Genomic DNA, 22,773 nt, shown 5'->3' with positions numbered 1-22,773 from the left:
ACGTCTCCAAGTCCTATAGGTGCAGCGGCTGGTGAGATAGTCCGTATCGCCTGGTTGCCTCTTTATTTTATTGGGGTATGCCTGGTAATAAATAGTAATATTTAATTTGTCGAAGACCACAAACCAGCCTCGAGCTGGGAGGTACCTAGTACTCTTGACAGACGCTGGAAGAAGGCTTGGCCTAAAAGGGGTCTCTTTTGGGGGTCCTTTGCAAAGTCTTCACCTGAACCCCCCCACTCCCCAGCAAGGCGCCACTGCTGGCTTCTGCGCTGGAAAGAAGAGGTGGGATTTTTGGAGGTGAGTGTCCCCTTGGACAGCTATGGGGGGGGGTAGGTTTCTCTCAGCACCTGACCTGCCTCCGGCCCCCTGCCTTCCCGCCCCAACTCAGCCCTGCTGAACCCCCCTCCCAGAGATGCTGTTTTTCACCGTGGAAATGAGAATGCACTCTTTGCATTTCGCCTTGGAGTGTCACCTGGCAAGAACAGATTCCCTTTGGAGGTTTCAAAATCCCAGTTTCTCTTGGTGGCCAGCACAAACTGCACTCCACCGACTAAGTGAGTCTGGCTAGGCAGTTACTTGGGGGAGTTCAGATTTGCCCTCCCGGGAGGGGCCTCCGAATTATTTATGGGAAATTCTTTTATCCGCAAATCTCTGAGAATTTAAAGGGATTGGAGAGGTCTTTCTAGATTTCCCCTTCCTTTTGCCAGAGATGCGGAGATTTAGGCTCATCCTGAAACCACGTTTGTTTTCCATCTTTGGCCAGGGGTCCCCTCCTTAGCAAGCCCAAAGTCCTCTGAGCTGACATTTTGGAAGGGTGAGGGTGTGTTTATAAATAAATAAACCGCCTTGGTGAAAGGTTGTTTGCAAACAAACCTGGAAGGCGGAGTGAGAACCGTAGCAAATGCTGGGCTTGGTCCTTCTCTCCCCCCCACCCAACCCCTTGTAGCCCCACTTTTAGGGATGGACAGTCCACTTTGTAATCTGGCAACGATGTGTTACACCCAGATGGCCGCTGATCTCTCCAGGGCATTTCTCCCCTCTCGGTGCCTTTCCCCAGACCTTGGCCTGCAGGCCCAAGTCTCGAACCAGAGCCCCCAGAAAAGAATAAGGCGAGGGGGTACAGGAGACGAGGGTGGGAAACTAAGGGAACCCTGACATTTATTCGGAGCCTCAATGGTTGGTGCTCCAGACTGGGTCTGCTCAGGCTAAGACCTGCTCGCTGTGTTTACGCTTCTATTGACCTCTTCAACCCTCAAAATAATACATTTCAGAGACGGGGAGGGCAGGGAGAGGGGCCCAGTGGAGATGAAAACCCCAGCCAGTCTCCAATGACTGTTTGATTATTTTAATAAAACTGGGTACTGCCGCGTACATCTCCAGCCCGGGAGGTCTGGTGGCCCCGGGGGTGGGAGCCCCAGGCAATTTCTTGGCATCTTTGATCTCAGTCCCCATCCCCAATGCACCTTCACCCTGCCTTCACCCTGGAGTCGCTGAGAGCCCGGGTGGTGAGTGGGGAGGGGGAGAGATGTCAGGGCGGCCGTCGGCGGCCAGCCGGGCCAGGCGGGGTCATGCAGCTCTGTCTTGAGGTCAGCGTTGGAGGGAGAACGCGGGCCAGGCTTCAGAGGAGGCGCAAGGCGTGTGTGTGTGTGTGTGTGTGTGTGTGCGCGCGCGCGCGTGCAGCGTAGCGTTCAGACTCCGTTCTCTGCACAGCCGTGTCACCGAGATTACTTCCCGGGCAGAAGCCGACCGGGTTTGCGATGATTTGTGCAGGATTTTTTTGCAGCCACCGAGCCGAGCTCAGAGAAGCAGAGATGGATGGAGGTTGGGAAGGGGGTGGAGAGGAGGGGTGATCTCGAGGTCTGGGTTTGAGACTAGTGCTGTGATTTGAGTGTTCGGGAAATCTAGTGGAAAAGGTGGTTGGGGGAGGGAGTGGGAAGAGAGAGGGAGGGAGGGAGGGAGAGAGAGAGGGTGGGGGGGCGGGAAAGAGGCAGAGGCAGGCTGCATGCAATGGGAGCTAGTTGGATAGGCAATTTCAGTACTTTGTAAGCATCAAGGCAGCCCAACGTCACTGAGCTCAGCTGAGTCGGCTTGTATTTCTGAGAGAGAGAGAGAGAGGGAGAGAGGCCCTTTTTCTTTGGATTCCAGAACTTTAACCCTGAAAGCGGCGCTCAGAAAGGACCTTGGCCATTCCCAACTTCCCAGCTCCCTCCGGTCTCCCAACTCTCCCTCCCGAGGGGTGCAAGTGAGCAGGGGGCCCTGAGGTTCTTCCCTCGAGGGTGCTCCCGGAGGCTGCCGCTTGCGTTCCTTGGAGCCCTTCTGGCGCCGGACAACTTGGAAGTCTTTAGGGAGAGCGAGCGAGCGCAAAGCGGAGGAGGTGTGTGTTGGAGGTGGGCAGGCTCCAGCGGTGGCCGATCCTTTGTAGGCAGCGGTAGCCGCTAGTCTGGGCGAGCCGTCCCCGGCATAGACCCCCACCCCCCACCCGGAGCCACCATGCCCGCGCCCCCGCCTCGCCGCCAGCTTCCCTGCTAGGAGCAAGAAGGGATGTGGTGAATGCACCGGCTTCACCGAGCGAGGTAACCGTCTCTGCAGATGGCCCGGGAGGCTCGGGAGGGAGCCCGCCGGCCGCGCGGGCTCCGGGAGGCGCGAAACGGCGGCGGGACTCCGCCCCGCCCGGGACTGCGCCGAGCCCGGCGTTGCGGGGGATGTGGCGCGGCCCGGAGGTCCCCGGCGCGTGGAGCCAGGCGGGGAGGCGCGCGGCCCGCGAGCGGCGGGGAGGTTTGCAGGACGCGCGGCCTGGTTCTGTCACAGCGCATCTAGCTTGCCTCCGCCAGCCCCGAGCTGCCGCCGACCGCGACCGGGGCGCGCGAGGGGACGGTCCCGGCGGCCCCCGGCGGAAGGCAGCGCACGTGGGCGACGCCAGCCCCGCGTTCTTTTGTTGCCAGCCGGCCGCGGGGCTCCCATCACCGCCTCGCCCAAGCCCCAAGGGTGTGGTGAGGGAAGCTGCTGGGGAGTCGGGCCTCGCGAGCCGTCCTCGTCGGCCGCACTCCGGGTCTCCGGCCACCGCAGACCTGGGTGGGACCCAGCCTTTCGCTTCAGCGGCTGCGAAGCTTTGGGGGGGGGGCATCCTTGGCGCCCCCTTCCCAGTGCAGCCCGGTGTGGGGGGAGGAGATCCCTACTTGGAAACGTGGAGGAGATTGGAAAGCGATCAGAGCGGGGAGGCAGGCTCATCCGGGCTTGAACAGTTCTGCAGCTGTTCCTTTACGTGCTTGCAACCCCGGCCGTTCTCCCCGGTGCGTCGGACCTCCGAGTTGGATCCAGCGCCTGCCGCCCAGGATTTGTCCGGGACCCATTTTGTCCTCCTCGGCCCGAGCTTGGGCCTGCATTTCCAGCGAGCCAGGCCCGGCTGAAGCTCGGAGAAACTCCCCTCGGCCTGGCTGCTCGTCAAAAATGCCCGTCTGGGCCGGAGAGCCGAGAAAGCCTGGAGATCGCGCAGCCCCTGCGGCCTGCAGAGCGCTGGCCTGCCGCGCCCAGCAGCGCGCCTCCCTCCCCACTGCTGCGCGGCCGCTCTCCTGCCTTTTCTGTTCGGCTACTTTTAATTTTTACCCTTGCTGAAGGTGGGGGGAAAGGGGAGGACTCTTACTGTTAAGGGACTTTTCATTTTAAGGCCTGTAACTGATAAAGGATGAATGCGAATTCTCCTTGGAGCTGGGTCTCTTGATCTGCGTATCTTTCCCCCTCTAGGTTCTTGGTTTTGCAAGAGGCGGGTTACTGTAGACGTTTTGCCTGCTGCAGGAGAATATGCCTCCTGTGACTTTTAGTACACAGAGCCGTGATGTCCTTCTGTAAGTCTGACGGAGAAAAACAGTTCTCCAAAGGACACTAGGTTTTTGTTTTGTTTTTGGTTCGTGCCCAATGGCTTCCAAAAATACCCAGGCCTTATCTTTATTGGCCCTTCCAGAAGTCCAGACAAATTTGACGGGCAGCTGGCTTATCGTGGGGGAGCCTGCGCAGGGGAGATGCGAGCCTCGCCGCCTCCTCTCAGCCTGACCCGGGTCTTTTGCAAGAGGTTGTGCGTGGTCATAGAGTAATAACAACGATAATAATAACGGGACCTTCCACAGCCTCCTTCAGCTGAGAACGGAGGTGCTGGAAGCTGGACACTGGGGCCCAGCTGCGCCCTACTGTCACTAGAATTGTACTTCCAACCTCTCTCTCTCTCTCTCTCTCTCTCTCTCTCTCTCTCTGTTTCCTGGCCTCAGAGCAGGACCCTGCTCGGGCACAGGGCGCCAGGCACACCATGGCCGACGCAGACGAGGGCTTTGGCCTGGCACACACTCCCCTGGAACCTGATTCGAAAGATCTACCCTGTGACTCCAAGCCCGAGAGCACGCTAGGGGCCCCCAACAAGTCTCCGTCATCCCCGCAGGCCGCCTTCACCCAGCAGGTAAGAAGACAGCTAGCCTAGAAGCCCTTTGCAAAAACCGAAGGCCCTCCTGTGGGGGAGGGGAGGAGGGTGGCTTGCCCGTTGCTCATAATTGTCCCCTTTTCCTTTTTATCTCCAATCATTCCACTTTCCTATGCCCTGCATCCCCCCCCCCCCATTCCAGTATATTCCAATCCACTTTATTGTGACGATAATCTTTATGGCCAGAGGATTTTGGAAATACATTGAAGTTGTTATAGAGAAGCCTTCATTATCCGGCTATTTGGGGCCAGCTAACAATAGCCCAGATCATTCCTTTGCTGCTGCACTAGGTATAGGCTCAGCCCTGAGCACCTCATTAAGGGCTGGGTCAGCGGCTGCTTCAGGCCGGCGTGAGCGATGGCTTGACCCTTCTTCAGATCTTCCTTAGCCTTCGCCTCCGCCCGCCTTCCCCGAGCCGCCGCCCAGACCCTCGAGTTGCACTATTTGTCTTGGGCCGGGCTCTGGAGGGCTGGCTCGCTCTGGCCGGTGGAGGGGAGCGCCGGGCCGTGCCAAGAGGTTGCAGGGAGCCGCAGTCTCCCCTGGATGGAAGCTGGGCCCCAGTTAGAGGGGGAGAGGCCTCCTAGGCCGTGTGCTCTGTGCCCTGTTCCCCCCAGCGCTCTGGGTGCTCCAGGCGGCCCCTGGAGCCCTCCCATAATTTTAAATAAGGTGTCAGTTGGTGCAAAACGGGGTGACTTGGTCCGAAGAGATATTTGCACATAGCTAAAGCCCTTCTTTGGGATTTCCATGGATGTCCTTCCTGGCTACCTCATTGACTCTCCTTTTTCCCCTTCCCGGCTCAGGAAAATGCGTGAATAGTTGTAGAGCACAGTGGGTACACGGTTTGGGGGACTTCGATTTTCTTTCCGGAAAAGCAAATCTGCTTATTGAGACAGTTGCGGATTATTGCAAAACGAAGGTTTCGTCTAGAAATTTTTCTGCGTCGCTTCAGTAAAATAACTTTGAGCTGCATAGCGGAAACGTTAACCGGTTTCGGCTGCTCCCGTAATCAAAAAACAGCTGGAAGCGAATGAAGTTGGGTGTGAGAACCTAGGAGGTTTGTTAATAGAGGCATCAGAGGATTAACTTTTTGGACCGTGGGAACCTCTTATACGATCTACACAGTTTTAAGTTTACATTTTCTCTTACGGCCATATTTGCACCACCGCGAGACTCAACACGCATATATGCACTATTTGCACCCCGTGGGAGTGGCTACGTGAGAATGTTCTGAGTGGGCCTTTTGAGGTGGAGTGTTTTTGTTTTTTGCTTTTGTCTTTTAGTTGCATCTTGGCTAAAAGGGTTTGCGATTGGCCCCAGTTTTTTTGTTATTTTTTGTTTTTTTTTCTGTTTTGGTTTTTTAAAGTCTGTTCTCATGGACGCACTAGAGGACCCTGATGGTTGGGGACTTTTCTCTAGCCTTGTGTTGGTGGCGTTAGGAGACAACAGGGCATCGTGGGGAGGTACACGGAGCTTGTACAGGGATTCCTGGGCAGGGCTGCTGGTGCTCCAGGGCTGGCTGGGGGCAGTTCTCAGCCTCAGAGCCCAGAGGCTCCGGAGGGGAGGAGAAGTCTGTGTTTGGGGGGCAGCTGGGGGGAAGGGAAGGCCCACTGCTCCTGGGGCCGGTCCGTGTGACTTTTCTCTCCTCTCTCTAGGGCATGGAAGGGATCAAGGTGTTTCTCCACGAAAGAGAACTGTGGCTGAAATTTCACGAAGTCGGCACAGAAATGATCATAACCAAGGCCGGACGGTGAGCTGGCCACCTCTGCTGGGGTGGGTGGGGTGGGGGGGGGCGCCTGGGCAACTTGTGGGGGAGACAAAAGAGGGAAGGTCTCGGAGATGCGAGAGACAGAGACGGGGGCAGAGAAAAGAGAGCCTAGAGCAGAGCAGAGCAGAGAGAGAGAGAACGAATGTGTTTTGTTTGACCCGATTTTGGATAAAGACGCTTGGAGAATTCCTCCATTGACCTGCATCGCTGGTGGAGGAAACGCCTGTTGGATTCACCTCCGAAACAGGGCATTTCTCCCACCTCGTATAGGAGAAGAATCCAGAGCTTTGGGGGCCATAATAAGTGGACGGGTTGGTCGTGGGAGAAAGTGGGACAGGCAGGGAGAGAGAACGGGGAACCGGGAGGTGCGGAGTCGGCACGGAGATGAGACCCGCTCTCAGCCTTGACTCCTGGCCCCCACCCTCCGTCCCACTCTCCCTGACCTTGTAGCGGCTCCAGAGTCCCACCCGATTGCCAAACTCCGAACCGCTGAATGTATTCGCTACCTCTTTCATTGTTTATAGAAAGCGGGAGAAGCCTTTGAAACTGAACCGGGGCTCGGCCGGGCTCTATATATACAGACACCGATAAACACGGCAGTTTGGCCAAGACACTCACCCCAGAGTTCCTCTTAAAAGCTCGCAGGGGTTTTTTTTTTTTTTTTTTTTTTCTAGAAACGCTAAACTTCTGGGGAAAGCTATTTGGAGGGTCATGCAACTCTGTATCCCAGGGGCGACTGTGTGTGCACGAGCCCGGGCCTGGGGACGTCCTCACCACAGGCCTCCCGGTGCCGCAGGGGCCCTCCGTGTCCCAAGGGCAGAAAGTCCGGAGTCCGCCCCGGACAGGCTCGTGAAGCCGGCCACCGAGTGTGTGAAGGGGGGGAGGGGGGAGCCGCCTCACCAGACGCCCTGGTTGTCCAGCCTGAGCCCCCCGCAATAAACTGACAACAGTGACATTTATTATTATTTGAAATTAAACAACGTTTGCTCCCCCGCTCGGCCTGAGTGAACCAGGAGGCGCGTTCTGTTTACACTGAAGAACTGAGTTCTTCTTCCCAATCTGCTCTGGAAGGAAAGACACAGCCCGGGCCCCCTCTCCCCCTCAGCCTGAGCTGAGGGGATTTAACTATAAAAGGCCTGGGAAGCCTCCCTCGAGCTTGCCTGCAGGCGCGGAGCTCAGGCAGATAAACACCACCAGGCTTCGGCTCCAAGGCCTCCCTTCGCTCACCCCTTCCTGCCATCCCTGGGTGAGCCAGGAGCCAGCAGCCCGTCCTTCCGCCCCGGCCAGCCTCGGACCCGCCTTCTGGCTTTCTGGGGAGCGCTCCATCCCCCTCCGCGGGAGGGCTGGGAATCTGGAGCCCGCGCCCCGTGCGCGCTGAGGGGGGGGGGGGTACAGAGCCTCGCAGACCCCGAAGCACCCGCCTGCCCCTGAGCCCATCCTGGTTCAGGCCCCGGTGTCTCCAAAACCAAACCCGGATGGGTTTTGAGTTTCTTTGCCGAGGGCCGGAGGGCTTAGACTCTCCCAGGAAGGGCACCAGGTGCCTTGGAGAAGTTGGGGGGCGGGTGAGTGGTGGGATTGAGGAACAAATGTCGGCTGGAGGCTCGTGGCAAGGTCACCAGCTGAGCTCTCCGCTGGGGGTGGAGGACCGAAGCCAGGACAGAAGGTACACGGGTGCCCACGGGTGTGCACCCACCTCGGTGCCCGCATGTGGGTGCATAGCGGCCAACGCACCTGCCTGCACGGAGGAGGCCAGCTTTTGGCCTAAGAAGTCTCCTTCTGCCCCTAGATTAAAAAGTAGGTCTCTGGCTCTGAAAAGAGCATTTACAAAGAGCAGAAATGGAGGCCCTGGTTCTCTCTAGAAGCCCTCGCCTCCAGGTTTCTATTTTCTTCCTGGTTACAAATAATCACCAGCCTCCAGCTCACCTCTGGGCCTTTCTCCTCCCCAGAACTCGCAGGGAAACCCGGAGTGGATTTTGGCAGGAGCGGAGCGGGGGTCACTTCTCTCCCGAGCGCTTCTCAAACTGTGGCTTCTCCCGTTAAAATGTGGGGACGCGCTCTTTAAAACGTTGGCATTAATTCTCTCTTTCTCTCTCTCTCTCTCTGTCTCTGTCTCTGACTTTCTGGGTCTCCCTCCTTTTCTCCCCTAGGCGGATGTTTCCCAGTTACAAAGTGAAGGTGACGGGCCTTAACCCCAAAACGAAATACATCCTCCTCATGGACATCGTTCCCGCGGATGACCACAGATACAAGTTCGCAGACAATAAATGGTAGGCACCGGCGTGGGCAGTTGAGGGGGAGCAGGGAGGAAAGGGGGGGAGAAAAAAACCTCCTCCCCTCCCCCGCACCGAACGAAGCAACATCTTCTGAACTCCTACTGTGCCTTAGAGGCTCTTGCTGCTATCCCCACGCATCCTCCGGACCACCCCGAGAGGAAGAAACAGCAGCCCTTAGCCCCCATTTTATAGACAAGAAAACTGAGGCTCACGGGAGGTAAAGGGCTTGTTATCTGTTGCTGCAGCCGCGGGTTGTGGATTTTTCAAAAGGGTATTGTTTCCAAGCGCTGGAGGTATTTCTGGGGGCATAAAACCATTTACAGTTATTTTTTATGAGTTACCTGCTTTGAACATGCCTTTTTATGAAATTGCAAAGTCGGGCCGTGGTATTTGAGTCAAACAGGCAAGAGAGGAGAGGTCCATTCCTTGGGTGGATTGCTCCCCGTGGCTGCCCAGCGAACGGAGGCTCCAAGAGGAAGGCCCGTTTGAAAGCCCTCAAGGATTTTTCTTAGACTTTTTTTTTTTTTTTTTTTTGTCCAGAGCCTTCCAGAACCCACCGATTGTTTGAGGGCCGCCAGGCTGCATGCCCCTGGTGCAGGGGAAGGAGCGAGGTGGAAGAAAAGAGAGCCGGGTGGGGGCTCGCCTGGCTACGGGCGTTCTGGGCGCCTGGGCTTGTAGATGCCAGGGGAGGGTCAGGACATTTCCAGATCATTCTCTTAGTCAGCTGCCCTCGCCAGCACCACGGGGCGCTAAGTCTGGGTGGGTTTCCGCCCCATCTCGGTCTAGGTCTGTGACGGGCAAAGCAGAGCCCGCTATGCCGGGCCGCCTTTACGTGCACCCAGACTCGCCGGCCACTGGGGCACACTGGATGCGGCAGCTGGTCTCCTTCCAGAAACTCAAGCTCACTAACAACCACCTGGACCCATTCGGGCACGTAAGTACCAGGAGGGCTCCTCCGGTCCACCCCTGCTCCCAGTCTCTCTCTGTCTCTCTTGTCCCCGCTTCTCTCCTCCTAGGGTTTCTCTCTCTTCTTGCCTCGTCACACTTTCAGCCGCTCCTTTCCTTGTCCCGCTCCACCCGCCTGAGTCTTTTCCTCCAGGCTCCGGCCTTCCCTTCTCTTCCTTTTCCTCTGATTTCTCTCACCTTCTTCCCCTCTGGCTCCACCTCTCTCCTGTGCGGTCCTCTCTGTGGTCTGCTGTCCCATGCTCTGGGGCCACCTTTCCCGGGCAACTGGAGAACCGGGGTCTTGCGGAGAGGCAAGTGCGCACCCCTGGCCTGGCCCCCAGTCCCATCGGTGATTAGGGACGGCGGCTGCGTTTCAGATCTTCAGAAAACACGGTCCTTCTAGCCCAGTGGGTACGCAGCACCCGCTGCCCAAAGGCTGGACCGTGGTGGGAGCCATAGATACCTTCCCTATTCGCTTCCAGATCTTGCCTTATTATTGAGACATTCTGGCTGAGAGGGAGACCCCAGGCCACCTGCTCCCTCTTTTATGGATGGGGAAGCCAAGCTGCCAGAGACCAACCCTGATATCCTTTTTAGCTGATACTTTAGGGTTTATGTCCCCCCCCCCCCGACTTCTAGCCTTCCTCACCCCCAGTTCCCAGGATGGGCTGGGCACCAATTCCCGCAGCAGGCACACTAGACCAGGGTCCTAAACCTGGAGTCTGGTTGGAGAGAACAGCCTTGGTGAACCCCCTGAATCTGCATGCAGGACATTGCATGTGCTGCCCCCCGCCCCACCTTCCAAGAGAATTGTGTAGCTTTTAGTGGATTCTCTAGCTTTGAGTAGATTTCTCTTCACCAACGAAAAGCAAATGAAGAACAAAACGCCGATTTGGGGGGAAATGTCTCTAGGTTTTTTCGTTGGCAATAATTAATCACCAAGACAGAACACGGTCTCCGGATTCGGTGTTCAAAACCCTTAGCTTGCTGATTCCACCATAAAGTGGGCTGGTTGGTCTTAGAACACTTGACCCTCATGGCAGCCTAGAAACGAGGACAGAAATATGGGAGGGGAGGGGAGTTGCCCAAGGTCATGCAGCTTGTATGTGGGAGCAGAGATCGAGGCTTGATCTAATTCCAAGGGTGGTCTCTGTCCCGCCATGTGGTCTCTTTAGGGAAAATCAACAAACACACGGTGCCCAGTTGAGGGAGCTGGGTTTGCAAGGATTTGATCCAGAGGGGAGACGGTTTGGGAAGGTCCAAATGGGAGACTCTGGTCCCGTGGGGCCTTAGTGCTAAAACACTGAGCCCCCAGGGTCTGGGGTGGGGAGGGGACATTGAGTGCTTGCACCACTGGCCGCTGGGGAAGAGAGAAGGCAGGCCCATTCCCTTCCTGTGCGGCGGGAAGGAGCAGGGGGTGCAGAGGGGCGTCTCTAGACAAAACGCCCGGCCTCCTTTCCGTTTCAACCAGGCAGTTTGCCCGCAGCGGCCGGTAGGCCGGAGCGTGCACTGCACAGAAATGCCGTCGAGCGTGCGTGGGCGGTCAGCTGGCCAGGGTGACGCGCACCTGCGGGCACCGGACCGAGACTTTAGCTTAAGCGCTGGGGAGAAGCGGGACGGTTTTGTAAGCGTCCGGCGTGCTACTCCCGCCTGGCTGGCGGCCTCCCGCGGGCTGGGTGCGGGGGACCCTTTTGTGTGTGTGTGTGGGGGGGTCTCCGTGGAACCCTGGTGCGCGGCTGCGGGGACCGTGCTCTGGCCCCACGTGGGCGCCTGGCTTTTCCCCTGCGGTGCCTTCTGTGGTCGCGATTGGCTAGGCGCCCGGGGAAGGCTCGCAGCCCCGCAGTCAGGCTCCCGCACCCTGGAGCGTTTCTGGTCCTCCCGAGGGCACCGAAGAGGGAGGGTGCTCCGGGCTGCCCTGGACTGCCCTTCGCAGCCCTCCCCCACCCCCCAACTCCGGACTTGGGGTCCAGAGCCGCCCTAATGAAATTAGGAGTCATTAGATCGCCCTCGCGCTGATGTCTCGACACTGTCCCCGGCCGTCAAAGCAATTTGGCTAAGCCGGGACGATGGCCGCGCCGGCCGGGGGCTGCGGCGGCGCGCGGGGCCCCGCTGCGTCTCTCTGTCGCCACGCCGCCCCAGCCCGGCGTCGCTATCGGCCAGGGAGGCGGCCGGACCGCGGCGGGCCGGAGATTAGAGCCGCGCGGCCCGGGGTCGGGGAGCCGCGGGGCCCCGGGTTCGCGCCCCTTCTCCGCTTCCCCTCCCCCTCCTCCGGGCGGGTCTCAAGGGTTGGCCCAAGGACCTTGCCCCAGGGTCATCAACGCAAATATCCAAGACACCGGGACAGCCTCCGGCCGCTCCAGTTGGCTGTCCTGGGGAGAAAGCAGGCCCGAGTTCCATCCTGCCCGTTGAGCGCGGCGATTGGCCGGTTCGGCGGGTTTCTCTCGGAGCGTCCTGATGCGTGTTGGCTTTCACAGCCTCCCGAAATCATCAAAAACCCGGCGTCCTCAAAGCAGCCAGGCCGGTTTTCCAAGTAAAGATGCTCATCTCCTAGGAATAGCCCTGTTCCAGCAGAGCCCCCCCCCCCCCAACCCCATACTGACTATAGTAGCTGGATTCAGGCTACCGCGGTAAGATCCTGTCTGCCCCGCCACCCCCCGGGGGCGTTCCCCAAACACGCAGAAGGCAGAAAGGAAGGAGAAAGAGCGCATTCCCCCCAAAAGGCAGATGCAGCCGTTCTGTGTCCCGCCAAATCTGGAGATCAGGCTCGTGGATCCTGAAATGTTGCTGACCTTATAGAAAGGGAACCTGGAAGGAAGCAGGCCCTCCTCTGCTGGGGGTGAGATGGGGGGGGGGGGTGACAAGGAGATGCTTCCTCCCCCCCCCATCTCGCCATCCGTGGAGGTCCCCCCCCCCCCCCCGTTCCATTATCCTCTTTTTTTTTTTTCATCGACGCTCCTTTGCACAGTCTGCAAACAAAAGGTGATTTTTATTCCAGTTCTGCGAACTCTTGGTCTCTTCTTTTTCCATCTCTCGCAGGTTTATGGGGGGTGGGGCAGGGCGGAGGATGTTTGTGTCTTCTCCCCTTTCACTCCAAAATTGATGCTTAGACATCTCCCCCCACCCCCGCCCCAACTCCAGGCACAAGTTCCCTGCTCCTGACTTGCTTTCCTCCCATTTGGGGGGGGGGGGGAGTACCTTATGCAGGAGTTAATTTATTAAGCAAACTTTATTAAGAATTCTGATTTACTGCCGTGTGTGCTTTGGGTAGATTCCTGGAATATTACCCGGGCTTTTTTGGTTGGAAATTGTCATTTTTGAAATGTTTCTTTTTAATGAAATCACTGGCCCCTTTTCAAAACAGGAGGGAAAAAATCAGACATTTTTTTTTTTTTTTTTTGAGAGCCCGTATAAGGAGGCGAATTTTAGGGGTGGAAAGTGGGGTTTTTTATCTGGAAACAAAGGGGTTTTGATTGTTCTTACAATTTCGTTTTCTTTATGATTTTTAGATTATTCTAAATTCCATGCACAAATACCAGCCCAGATTACACATCGTGAAAGCAGATGAAAATAATGGATTTGGCTCAAAAAATACTGCGTTCTGCACCCACGTCTTTCCTGAGACCGCCTTTATTGCGGTGACTTCCTACCAGAACCACAAGGTAAGCTGAAACCTGGGAGCTAGCTCTGGGACTGTCTGTTCGTTTGCATGAAAACAATTGTGCAGGGGTCTCGTGCTGGAACCTTTAGACTTTAAGGGATTCTTCGTTCCCTCGCTGCGGGCTGAGGCGGGACAAAGCTACAGATCGAGGACTGCAGCTGTTTGTACTATGTTCACGTGTTTTGTATCACTCTCTCTGTCTCTGTCTCTGTGTGTCCCTCTCACACATAGACACACACACACACACACACACACACACACACACACACACACATGCACACACCATCAGACACAAGTTTATCAAACTGCAGGTGCCCATGCGTCCAAATGCAACAAGAAAGCATCTCTCTGGTCTCATGAAGTATATGTGCTGCCAAAGCGAGCACATCTCTGGTCTCATGAAGTGATCACCAAGGAGAAAGGTCACTTTTGTACGTGGCTCCCTGCTCTTGGGTGGGGGCCCGGTGGTACCCTTCATGGAGCTTTTTTTTTTGGTGGTGGGGGAGGGTTGGGGGTCTCTCCTCCAGTCTGTCTTTTGGATGCATTTCAACTTGAACTGGGACAAAGTTGCCAGAAGCCTTGGGCTTGGGTTTGCAAGATGCCTTCTCTAGTTAGACAAGACCCTGCACAACCACCGCTTGGGGAGGGGAGGGATACCTTGTTTTCAGGAAGCCGGCTGCAGTGTGGTGTAGACAGGGAAGGGTGCACATGGGTCCTGTCAACGACAGACCCCACGCTGTTCAAAATCCAGGCCCTGATTCGGGTATTTCCAAGCTGGACAATGATATGTGAACAGGGCACCCCATAACCGCAGGTTGGGGGAGTATCTTTTATTTTCTCCCAGGGGAACGGGCTCGTCTTGACTTGTCTTGGGTCCTTTCTGTTCTTTAGACACTTGAGTGCCTCTGGATTCATTTTATTGGCCGGAGGGCAGGACTGAATGATTCTTAAACCTACTTATGAAAAGGCATAGAATCTGGGGGGGGGGGGGGGAGGCACCGTGGGGGTGCAGGTTGTTAGCATTAAGTAGTGGTTTGAATTGGAGGACTGGCAAAGGGGAAATTAGCAGGTCCCATAGGGGATCAGTGAGGGCAGGTCACTGGGGCAACATGAGGAGATAGTAGATGGGGGCATGGTAATGTCCTCCCTCTCCACAGCTCCTGTCCCCACTTGCCAGCAAGGGTGGCAGGAAGTTACAGGGACTGGGAAGAGGTGGGAGAGGACAGGGCAGGGTGAAGGGTGGGTTTAGCACCCTAAAGCCTCCGGTCACCCCGGGAAGGTCAGTCCAGTACATGCCGGGTGTCAGAAAGTGTCCCCCCACCCGCCCCAGTGAAGCCAGGGCACTTACAAGATAGTAATCTCCAAATTCAGATTGTCAGTCACCAGGCCAAGCTGTGATGGATGGTCCCTTCTAGACCACAAGGCCTGTCTCGGGGCCCCAGGTCTTGAGAGAGCTTCCCTCCAGAAAGAAAACTCACTCTCCCCAAAGTGCAATGACTTTTTAAAGGGGAAGAAGGATTTTTTTCTGGGATCCAAGCCCCGACTCGTCAAACCCAGCAAGAGCAAAAACATTAAGGCCAAATACCCTGAAAATTGCAAAACTGTTTCAGGCTAATTTGAGTCTGGCTGTTAGAAACCTGTTTCCTCTATGGCTGCTGTCAATCTATGTTTAACTTTGCGGTGACAGTCACAGGGGAAAAAAATTGGAAAAAATAGTAGCAAGGACGTTCAGTCTCCCTCCCTCCCTCCCTCCCTCCCTCTCATACATATGCACACACAGCCATGTATTACACATACGTATCTACACACACACACACACACACACACACACACACACACACACACACCTGACAGAGGGTCAAAACATGTATCAGATCTTCTTTTCTTTTCTTTCTTTCTTTTCCTCTAAGAAAGCATAGGCTCCTACAGAAAGGACAGGAAGTGTTAGACTCTCCCTGCTGGAGAGTAGATCCTGTGGGGGAGATTCCTAAGCTCTGCGTAGTTAGGATCTTAGGGCCCATCCAGCCTGGCTAGATCTGGGGAACATGAGCACACTCTTGTCTCTGTCCTTCTTTCCGTCTCTTTCTTTGCTTTATTGAGGCATAACCGTCCAACAATAAACTGCGATATGTGAAGCGTACAGTTTGGCCAATTTGACAGGTATGTTATACCCACAAGACTATCATCGCGACCTCTTGTGAATCTACCTGACACGCTCAGGTTTCTGTTATTTCTTTCTTTCTTTTCTTTTTTTTTTTTTTTAAGTCTGTTCATTTATTTTGAGAGAGGGAGAGAGAGCATGAGGAGAGGAGGGGCAGAGAGAGAGAGAGGGAGAGAGAGAGAGAATCCCAAGCATGCTCTGTGTTGACGGTGAGATGCGGGGCTCAAACTCACCAACTGAGATGATGACCCAAGCCGAAACCAAGAGTTGGATGCTGAAACGACTGAGCCACCCAGGCGCCCCCCCCCTCCAATTTTTTTTTTCCAGATTTCTGTTTTTAAAAAGGTATCTTCCCCAGTGAATATATTTAGTGATCCGTGTGCTTGAAGGAGTGTCTGCCCAACGGGGTGTGTACTTTGTGTGAGGTTTGAGCACAATCTAGGGGATTGTGTATCTAAATGCTCATGGGTCTAAAAATGTGTGTCTCCAAATATGAATCTGGATGGATAGGGTTCACAGGTGGGAATTTAAAAAAAATTTTTTTTAAATGTTTGTTTATTTTGAGAGTGGGGGGGCACAGCATGAGTGGGAGAGGGGCAGAGAGAGAGGAGAGAGAATCCCAGGCAGGCCCCACCCTGTCAGCACAGAGCCCGATGTGGGGCTGGAACTCACGAAACCGTGAGATCATGACCTGAACTGAGATCAAGAGCTGGACAGTTAACCGGCTGAGCCACTCAGGTGCCCCTGGGTTTTTTTTTTTTTTTTTTTTTAATTGGTTGGGCCATAAAGGTTTTTGAGCCCACCTGACATCCAGAAGAGGGATTCCATAGGAGAGAACTTGCAGTCACTCTCTCCCATATGAGGTTTCCCCCACTTTTTAGTGGTAAAGTACCAAAGGCACTCATTTTTATCAGGAGGTAGTCTAAAGCAGTACATTTTTCCAGTCCAGTCCAGGGCCCCTCCAGACGTTCCCTGCGTGGATAGATGACGTGTGACTTGACTTAAGAGGGCCAGCCTGTGTGTGGTTTGTGGACTCTGTCTTGTTCCCTTATGGTCCCACCTGGGCGAGGAGTTGAGACCTCTTGGGCAGGAGCCACCTGAGCTGCTGCTCATTGTTGCATAAGGTTAAGGTGGGACTCTGGAGGCGGGCTGCCTGGGTTGAAGTCCATTCGATTGGGCATAGTTCCTGGACTCAGTTTTCCTCCTCTGTACAATGGGGATAACACAAGCATTGTTTTTATCACTGTGAGGACCAAACGAGATAATCCTCGGAAAATTCGTAGTGCTGAGCCTGGCAAAGAGTAAGCACGGTTAGTGATGAAGTCACTGACTTACCGCTCAACCGATCCGTTTGCAACAGGGCAGCTCCTTCCAGAACACACGCTTGGAAACCCTTTGCCCTGCCCTGGCTACGTTGGGTTCCGAAAAACTGAGATTTTAAAGAAGTTCCTCTTACTGTGGTTGCACAACAGCTACAAACATTAGTCTTTGTGGTGGAGTCGGTTCGTTCCCCGAACATGCCATCCATTCAAGGGCTCTTTGCCCCATATTATGCTTTGGAAAAATGAGCAAGGACAGAAAAGCCATCCGCGTGATTAAATCGCCAGGACAGTTCGGGACACTGACGAGCCGCTGATTTTTGGTGTCAAGGGCCCGGTGCCTTCACGATGCCCTCTCTCTGCTTGGATGCGGGTACCAGGCGGAGGCAGGTGCGTGGCAGGGTTCGCGCGTTGGGCTGCAGTCACGCACCCGCACGCCGCCGGGCTCCTAATGACACGACGTATTTCCTTAGCCCAGCTGTGATCCCCAAGCTGGATTTGGGAGTTATTTCCCCAGATGGTTGACAGCTTGGAAAAGATATTTAAAAACTCGACTCGTCCAGAACGACGTTTGCTCTGTGAAACACGTTTTTGTAAGGTTTTCACTGAAGCTGTCAGCAGCGTCCAGAGCGATCCCTAGAAATATTTAGGTGTTAAAAAAAGGTCACGTGGGCATTTCATTTCTCTGCTCGCGCAACAATGGCTGTGTTTGCAAGCGGCCGTCCCCCCGATATTAACTTACCTCGCCATTAAGAGGCATTTTTTCTTCCTGCTTAAATCATTGTGTAAGGAGCCTGTATTTATGAGGTATGAGCTTTCTGGTTGGGACCAGGAAATGAACCCCTAATAGAGAGACATAATTAAGATTTTTGGCCCTCGCGAGGGTGTTTTTTTTTTTTTTTTTCAAAAGCAAGAATTCCCAACAATTATTCTCATTAATTTTTACAACCTCTGTCTCACTGGTCCGAGCTGGCATTTATATTTGTTTTTTTTTCCCCCACTGCCCCCCCCTCCCCCGGATATCCGGTTTTATGCTGACTTTGGAGGGAAGTCAGTTTCAGTGGAGCCTTTTTAGTGGAACTCAGACGTCTGACTCTATCAGCCTGTGTGCCCGTGAGTGAGCGAGCGACAGCACACGGCGGTGTGTCAGGAAGGACGTATCCTAGAGGCGGTTATACAGAACAAGGCGGACTTTGCCACCTTTAGCTAAGCTTGTAGGTTAACGTTTCTCCAGGGTGATAATTCTTAATAACCTACGGGCGTCTGGACTCAGTCTACAAAGCCAGATGTGTGTAAGATCAACCTACCTAGGGGTACTTGTAGCAGATTGTGTTTGTCCTATGCGATCATACTTTTGGAAGCGCAAAAAGTAGGTAACCTTTTGGTAAAGAGTGGTGTCAGGGAAAAAGATTTTTGCTGATAAAAGACTTCCTCCCCCCCCTCCCCCCGCCCCTGCATAATAATTGTTTGTCCTGAGCGCTTGGAGGAACAGTGACATCATGGACCAGGCATTAATTCAGCCCCGATACCACACCCTGACTGTCTTCAATATTTCCAGAGACTGGCTTCAGTCACTTGGGGGGGTGGGGGGGGATTGGAGGCGTGGAGTGCGGCAAGGATTCCCTCCCTCCCTTCTTAAATGATCGAATGTTTACTTAGCATATTGAGAATCTCTCCCCCTCCTTTAAAAAACAAAAACAAAAACATGATTTATGGTCAGTTGGGTTGCATTTTACTGTGACAAAGCCTGAGTGGGAAATAAAAAAAGCTCCAGGAGGGGATGGGTCTTTGGACTCCAAAACAGAAGTGGCTTCGGGAGTGCACATGTTAAAGACTGTTTTCCTAAGAGATTTTATAGACTTTTCTACGCGTTCTGAAGAGTCAAGTCAAGATCAGGAAGTTGTAGGAATGGGCATGGTTTAAAAAAAAAAGAAATGAGGGGGGAAGGAATGTGTATACACATAAATACCCACACCTACTTTAAAAGTTTTAAAACAGATTTTGTTTTTATAAGAGAAGTTTTAGGTTTACAGCAAAGTTAAGTGGAAAGTACAGAGAGTTCCCATAGACCCCTTGCCCCCCACCCTTCCCAAAGGCTCCCTCACCATCAACATCCCCCACCAGAGTGAGACATTATTACAATCGATGAATGCACATTGACACATCGTTATCACCCGGAGTCTAATTTAGGGTTCATTTGTGGTGTCGTACATCCTGTGGGTTTGGACAAACATATGAGGACGTGTGTCCGCCGTTAAGTATCACACAGAATAGTTTCACTAAATGTCCTCTGGGCTCTGCCTTTTCATCCGTCCCTCCCCACACAACTTCTGGCCACCATTGACCTTTGCCTTTCTAAAATGTCCTATGGTTGGATTCATACACCAGATCTTAAAAACGTTAATTTTATATGTTTTTTTTTTCATCGCAAACGCACACACGTGTACACATACACAATATAGTAATTTCACACTCATTATAGCGTCTTGGGGTGGGAAGGAAACCTTATAAAGCCATCTCTTCTGGAAAACAGAACATACCAGAATGCCTGCCCCCCCCGGATGTGCCACGGATGAATTATGGGTGCATTCACTAATTACTCCTGGTTTCTCAAAGAAACGTGCTCAGTTTCTCAAAGTCTGCAGCGCTACTACGGGGGGTGGATGAGGTGTTTTTCGTGTGTACTTGGCATATGATGTGACCACAAAGAGAAAAGTGTTCTCGCTTTGATTATCTTTCCGTTCATCTATCAGGGAGAGAGTGCAGAACCAATTTGTGTAAGTTCGTCTCGAAAAGTGCCTCGTCTCCCCTCGCAACAAAGTGAGGGCGGGCCTTGGATTTAGAACTTTCTGTGGGTGCCAGCAGAGAGAATTTGATACAATAGTTTTCCTTTTATTGAATAGCTGGTGATTCTGGTTTGATGCGTAGAGAAAGTTACATGTATGAAATAAACGTAAACGAGAAGGGCTTTGACTGAGATCACGATACTAAGCAGACCAGCGTGCCGTATAGATAGGGTACAATCATGATAATGAAGGTGAAGTTAGTGTCACTGAATCTGCCTTGCTGGCTGTAACGGTGATTTGATGAGGGCGCCTGGGTGGCTCAGTCGGTTGAACGTCCGACTTCAGCTCAGGTCATGATCTCGCAGTTCCTGAGTTTGAGCCCCGCGTCGGGCTCTGTGCTGACAGCTCTGAGCCGGGAGCCTGCTTCGGATTCTGTGTCTCCCTCGCTCTCTGCCCCTCCCCGCTCCTGCTCTCTCTCTCTCTCAAAAGTAAACATAGGGGCGCATGGGTGCCTCAGTTAAGCATCTGATTTTGGCTCAGGTCATGATGTCGCGGTTCTTGGGTTCGAGCCCCGCGTTGGGCTCTGCGCTGACAGCTCAGAGCCTGGAGCCTGCTTGGGATTCTGTGTCTCCCTCTCCCGCTCGCACTCTGTCTCTCTATCTCAGAAACAAATCAAAACATTTTTCAAAAAGTAAACACATAAACATAAAAAAAGAATCCTTTTAAAAAAAGTGATTTGATGCATAAACATGCGATTCACACACAGCTTTTAGGAAGTACTTCTAGCAAAGTCCATACGGTTGGACTGTTTCCCCTGTTCTGTTACTGAGTATTGTACATTACAACCGAAATTTCCAAGAACAGGGATCGCGCTTCTTTGTCTAGAAGATTGAAGGGGTTTGGAGCGGTCTGACAGATATCATGTACGTTACCATTCTGTATTTTGGTATTGATTTAATTAGACACCGTCTTCTACCTGGGCTGGCTATAACCCTTGTCTGTGAAGCTGAATGAACCCGGCATGAGGCAGAGCAGAATTTTGGAAGCAGTCGAGTTTTTCCAAACGGCGATCGCCACGCTGCGGGGGGGAGCGACACCGTGTCAACGCGCACAACTTTCCAGGCTGGGGGGGGGGGGGGTCGGCGCACCGAGTGTCGGGGGCCTAGATCGTGTGTGCGGCACAACATGGCAGGATTAAAAACCAAACGCAGCTGGAGTGATGCGGGGTATGACTCCACTTAATGGGCAAACCGAAACCAGGTTTTTTTCCCCTTTTCCAAGCGGTCTGATCTAGGACATTTTTCAAAGCCTCCTCTCGAATGAAGTGGTGGGTTCCGTTGACGTGACTGGCTTAATTTGCTGCCTTTGGTTGCCAGAGGCTGCCATCAAGTGAAGTGAAAACCCAAGTTTCTCCCTCCCTCTCTCTCTCTCTCCTTCCTTCAGATCACCCAATTAAAGATTGAGAATAATCCCTTCGCCAAAGGATTCCGGGGCAGTGACGACATGGACCTACACAGAATGTCAAGAATGCAAAGGTAAGAAGCTGGAAGTCTGGGCTCCTTCGTCCCCACCGAGAAAAGGGAGAAGCGGCCACCCACGGCTTAAACCTTAAAGGATGGGACAGCCTGGGGGGAGGGGCGTGTGCCCCTTTGGGGGGGGCAGGACGGGGAGGAGGAACGAGGGAACTTGATGTTCTCCATCTGCCCTGGGGAGGGTGGGAGGGACAAAAGCGAGAACTTTCTCTCCCCTCTTTCTTTGCTGTCGCCTACCTTCCTGTGAAGTCAGTCCTTTCTCTTTCTTCCCATAAGTCACAGCCGATGAATGATTTTCTTTTTGGCAACAGCTCTCCGTAAATGAAAGGGAAGTTAATGACTTGATTTCCTGGGGGTGAAATACAGACAAACCTGACACCATGTGGTGGTCCGGGGCACTGGGGGGATTGGAAGCTGGTGATAAAAATTGCTCGGTATTTTTACATATCCTGTGGTCACGGTCGCTGATATGATGAATAGAAGGGGCTATAGCAAATGTACATAGTGGGAATTTGGTCTGATTTGAAAGGGTTGTACAAGCCTTGCCAAGTTTCTCAAACGTTCTCTTACCTCATGATACGCTTCCAAAATAACTTACCATATGGCGAGGGAATTAGAAATACATCTTGATTCCTTTGACCAGGAAGGGGTTTCTGTCCCCGCCCCCCCCCCCCCCCCCCCCCCGCTGCACCCCTTCTGGTGGGTTTAGTGTTTCAAAATAAAATGAGGTCATTTAGGAAGTTTTTCCTTATCCTCTCTGGAAGACACGAGAAGGGTGAGTCAGGCAGATGGACGGACAAACCCATTCAAAGAAACAGAAGGGATCTAAGAAAGGGAGAGGGAAAACCCGCAGCGCTGGGGTTTTAACATGCGTTTGGAAATACGTGCCACGGAAACCGTGTTTAGCTGGTGGGGTCACCTGCTGTGATTTTGCATGCTTTTAAAAAGTGAGTAACACCGATACCTTCAGACGCGCACACGTCCACCCCGCTTTATCATTGGGGTCCTTCACGATCGCGGGGGTAGTGAGATTTTTTGTGGTTGTGGCTAAGAGAACCCAGTTCTTAAATTGTTAGAAAACGTTGGCGTCGAGTGTCTGCATTTTGGAAATTGGAGTTGGGTGAAGTCCACGGTCAGTGGAAAAGTTGACAGCACCTCATAAGGCCGGGAGGGGTCAACCTGTTTGTGGCCCTGGGCTCACAGCGCCAAGCTGTCGTTTGCACGGCGACCACACTCCCTCGCCATCCTGTCGGCTTCCTTTAAGGCGTTGTAGCCTTTGATGGAGTCTCACCTCAGGCCTGAAGGTGAGGCTCTAGGCCGTGCAGGTAGGGACTGGATGCGAGCCACCCCGCTCCGGCCTGCACACCAAGGGTTCTTCCCTCACATCTTCCCTCCTTCCCGCAAAGTCAAGAGCAGATGGGATGATGGACTGAAGGTGTTGCAAATCACCCCCTCACACGCACCCAGCCACCGGGTCCCGTCGATGCAGCCTTCTTAACATGTGTCCAAACTCACCCCCCCTTTCTCCTGCCAGGCTCTCGGTTCCAGCAGCCACAGCCTCCTGAGTTGTTTAGACCCTTCTAGGACATTCTTCAGGCAGCTGCCAAAGACATCTGTGTAAAACACGAATCAGACGAGGTTACTCCACAGCCTAGAACACTCCCAGGCTTCCTGATGCCCTCAGGATGAGGTCGTCCAGACTCCTCGTGGAGGGCCGCGCCCTTCCTGTCCGACCTGGCCACTCCTCCCTAGCTCTGTCCCCCTCCAGTGCCCCCCCGCTCTGTCTCAATCTTGCGGAAGGGGATGCTCGACACCTGTATTCTTCCCATTATTTTTGGCCCCTCGAACAGCACGTCTGGTCTGCCTCGG

At 53.8% G+C, this 22,773-nt stretch overlaps 1 protein-coding gene across 6 annotated transcripts in view; it reads left to right on the top strand.

Moving 5' to 3' along the window:
* Positions 1-22,773, top strand: part of TBX5 (T-box transcription factor 5) — an 86,088-nt gene that overhangs the window by 37,493 nt on the left and 25,822 nt on the right. Inside the window, exons 1-7 of one of the 6 annotated variants that reach the window (XM_086681769.1) lie at positions 4-297; positions 4,260-4,444; positions 6,118-6,212; positions 8,378-8,497; positions 9,290-9,437; positions 12,955-13,107; positions 20,816-20,907. In XM_086681769.1, coding sequence (XP_086537895.1) covers positions 4,298-4,444; positions 6,118-6,212; positions 8,378-8,497; positions 9,290-9,437; positions 12,955-13,107; positions 20,816-20,907 — 755 coding nt within the window. In that variant the 5' untranslated portion in view covers positions 4-297; positions 4,260-4,297. Of the gene's footprint in view, positions 1-3; positions 298-1,972; positions 2,574-2,605; positions 3,843-4,259; positions 4,445-6,117; positions 6,213-8,377; positions 8,498-9,289; positions 9,438-12,954; positions 13,108-20,815; positions 20,908-22,773 lie in introns of those variants that run through there. The other 5 variants (XM_086681768.1, XM_086681767.1, XM_086681772.1 and 2 more) reach the window with 5 other exon arrangements.

Source organism: Puma concolor, chromosome D3, assembly GCF_028749965.1.
Source record: "Puma concolor isolate L17-30 chromosome D3, mPumCon1.1.hap2, whole genome shotgun sequence".
Taxonomy (NCBI): Eukaryota; Metazoa; Chordata; class Mammalia; order Carnivora; family Felidae; genus Puma; species Puma concolor.
This window is presented reverse-complemented; position numbering and strand designations above follow the sequence as displayed.